General features: G+C 35.4%; 1 protein-coding gene across 3 annotated transcripts in view; it reads right to left on the reverse strand.

The window, feature by feature from the left end:
• The window catches only part of slc6a16b (solute carrier family 6 member 16b), a 20,210-nt gene extending 19,246 nt beyond the window's left edge, over positions 1-964 (reverse strand). For all 3 annotated transcript variants that reach the window (XM_058392220.1, XM_058392227.1, XM_058392236.1), the window contains exon 1: positions 687-964. In XM_058392220.1, coding sequence (XP_058248203.1) covers positions 687-781 — 95 coding nt within the window. In that variant the 5' untranslated portion in view covers positions 782-964. The remainder of the gene's footprint in view (positions 1-686) is intronic.
• Between the last annotated feature and the right edge of the window lie 1,940 nt (positions 965-2,904).

Genomic DNA, 2,904 nt, shown 5'->3' on the forward strand with positions numbered 1-2,904 from the left:
AAATGAAAGACCTAGAAGGGGCGGGACTTGTAGTGACAAACGAGAATAAAGGAAGCTCTTAGCAATATGGCGAGTCTGTCTTTGACAGCTTTGTTATTGTTCTGCTAATACTCTAACAGTTTAATTTAACACTTACTGTAGCTTCCCTGCAATAACTTGAAACTATCCAGGAACCTAAACAAGCTATAGCTAACACTAATATAGTCAATATTAATCTGTAGTAGTTTTACATATCTAAAATGGAACTTAAAGCAGGCAGGTTATATATTCAAATATATCAAATCGATTCATTTTAATCCAGAAAGTTAACAATTTGGATCAGAATTAATCATATTTTCAGGTTTAATTAGGTTATATTTAATTCATTTTACCCCAGAAATGGCGGTTATTTTTTTAAACGGCGTTCTCCACGTGCGCGTGCCGCTGATGCAATCGCCGTTACTGTTTACTTTATCAGCACGCGCGCGCGCCTTTCCCGTCTATTTACAATCTTATGGTCATTATCTTTAATAAAAACACAATTTGGGGTTATTATTCGCGCGGTCTTGGGTGTGTGTGAAGGTTCACGGAATTCGCGTTTCTTTTGACGTTGTGTTTTATACACCCATTAAGGTTCGGTTTGTGAAAAGAATCAGCGAGATGATCCACTGAACACGTTAATGCGTCTCGTGCATGTATGGACGTACCTCCGGTGTGTGTGTGAGGGTAATCTCTCAACGCCTGATAAATCTTCAACTTGTAGTTCCTCTCCCGAAACACCGGACAGAATTAAAGCCAGCATGCGTACAAAAAGCACAGGGCACGCGCTGGACCGGAGCAGGAGCTGCGCAGATATCCGGTCATCACCTCACCACGGATTTGGTGTTAAATAAAGTGCAGTGAAGTGAGAAACATGAGTAGATGTTCCACTCTTCAGAAGACTCCTGCCACGTTGGATTCTCACACCGCAAACCCCCCAAACAGGAAGTCCCGCCCCTTTCGAGTGTCGTCAAATCAGTGTGTCGGAAAAAATTCTTTCGGCCAATCGCTTTTTTTAACACGAGGGTCTGTATAGCTTAATAATAATAATAATAATAATAATAATAATAATAATAATAATAATAATCACAGTAATAAATCTACACACTATAAAATAGCTATATTAGAATATTTAATAGCCCATGTTCATACATTAAGGTTATATTTATAATATATTTTAAAAAGAAACATTTTGTTCCTTCACTTCCCCTCAGTAACCTCTTTATACTGCTTCTATACTGGGAATCTCTACTGGGAGTCTCAAATGGGATAGTGGGAGTATGTACTGGATCTCCCTCCCACGCAGAGAGCCAACTCAGCATGTATAAATATTGTCTAATTACATATTACAGTAGAGGATCATGGCATGGTTGTTAGTAGCAGAAGGAGTGGAGTGTTCTTAATGTTATTTATCCAAAGCATTAACACAATTTATTTACAAATTATTTGCATTTTGTTTTATTTGAGTTATTAAAGCTCTGCAAATACTGCATGATCTTGGGTTATTTTGATGTGTTGTCATTTCCTTTAAATATACACTCTAAATAACAATAATTATATTTTAAATTTAGGAGAAATATTGTCAGCCGTTCACAAAAATGATATACGTACATCAGTGGTGAGCCGTGCGTTTCAACCGCGGTAAAGTTGGTTTTACATTCGCATATTCAGAATTTCTTCCTCAATAACTCCACAATAAATTCTCCAAAGTGCACAATACCTACACAGTCTCGTTTGCAAGAACACGGGCGACTTACTACACCCTTATCCCCTGAAATTCCTTATAAAACGATGTATTTTTGAAGTGAATTTAAAAAAACACATCGCGGAGCCGATGAGTTAGGGACCATCTACAAAGTGCTACACCAGCCCATTAACGTGCATTTGAATTTAACCAGCGCGACTGAGTGAAGCCTTTCGCGCATGCGCAGTATAACAATGGTTTTGGAGTTTGAGTAAATTAGAATATGAACTTCTGGAATATTTAAAATCATTAATTATAAATCTCAAAATTGTAAATCCCAAATAAACCTTACAATTATATAAAACTTGTGAAATGTGAATATAAGATGTAGAAATGCCCTTCAAAGCAGCATGGACAGTTTCCCCTCATGTATTTACTACACCATTTGTTTTCACAGTTCACTAATTGTTTACATTTTTTCAAATTCAATAGCTTCTTAATCATAAACTGGCCTCATCTACTTACTACATCCTCTAGATTTACAGTTCACTCATTTTTTAATTTTTTCTGAATTTATGATTTTTACAAAATTCAATAGCTTCTTACCCAAAGGAGATGGACAAATGCCACTCCTACCACCATGGACAGTTCCCCCTCACCTACTTACTACATCCTTTTGTTTTACAATTTACTCATTATTTTCTTTCCTTTTTTTTTTAAATTCAGTACCTTCCTAAACAGGTGGAGAGATGGTATTAATATTATTATGGACAGTTCCACCTTATGTATTTAATACTTTTAGTTTTACAGCTCCATTTTTACTTTTTTATTTTTTTTTTATTTTCTTATTTAAAAAAAAAATTAATAGAGTCATCAACAAAGAGACATAGACATGACACACATACCTCCATAAATAGTTTCCACTCATTCACTTACTACATCCTTTAGTTCAGGCATTTTATATTTAATAAAAAAAAATAGTAGCTTCTCAAGATTTTTGAGTGACAGAATTTAAAAATTTATATTAGTTATTGTTTTGTAATTGCACATGGCATTTTTTATCTTAGACCCTAACATATTTTACACATAACGTGGAGAAAACAAAAGAGATGGTTGTTGACTTCAGGAGAGCACAGAGTGACCATTCTCCACTGAACATCAACGGGTCCATTGTGGAGATCGTCAAGAGCATCAAATTCCTT

Source organism: Hemibagrus wyckioides, linkage group LG01, assembly GCF_019097595.1.
Source record: "Hemibagrus wyckioides isolate EC202008001 linkage group LG01, SWU_Hwy_1.0, whole genome shotgun sequence".
NCBI lineage: Eukaryota > Metazoa > Chordata > Actinopteri > Siluriformes > Bagridae > Hemibagrus > Hemibagrus wyckioides.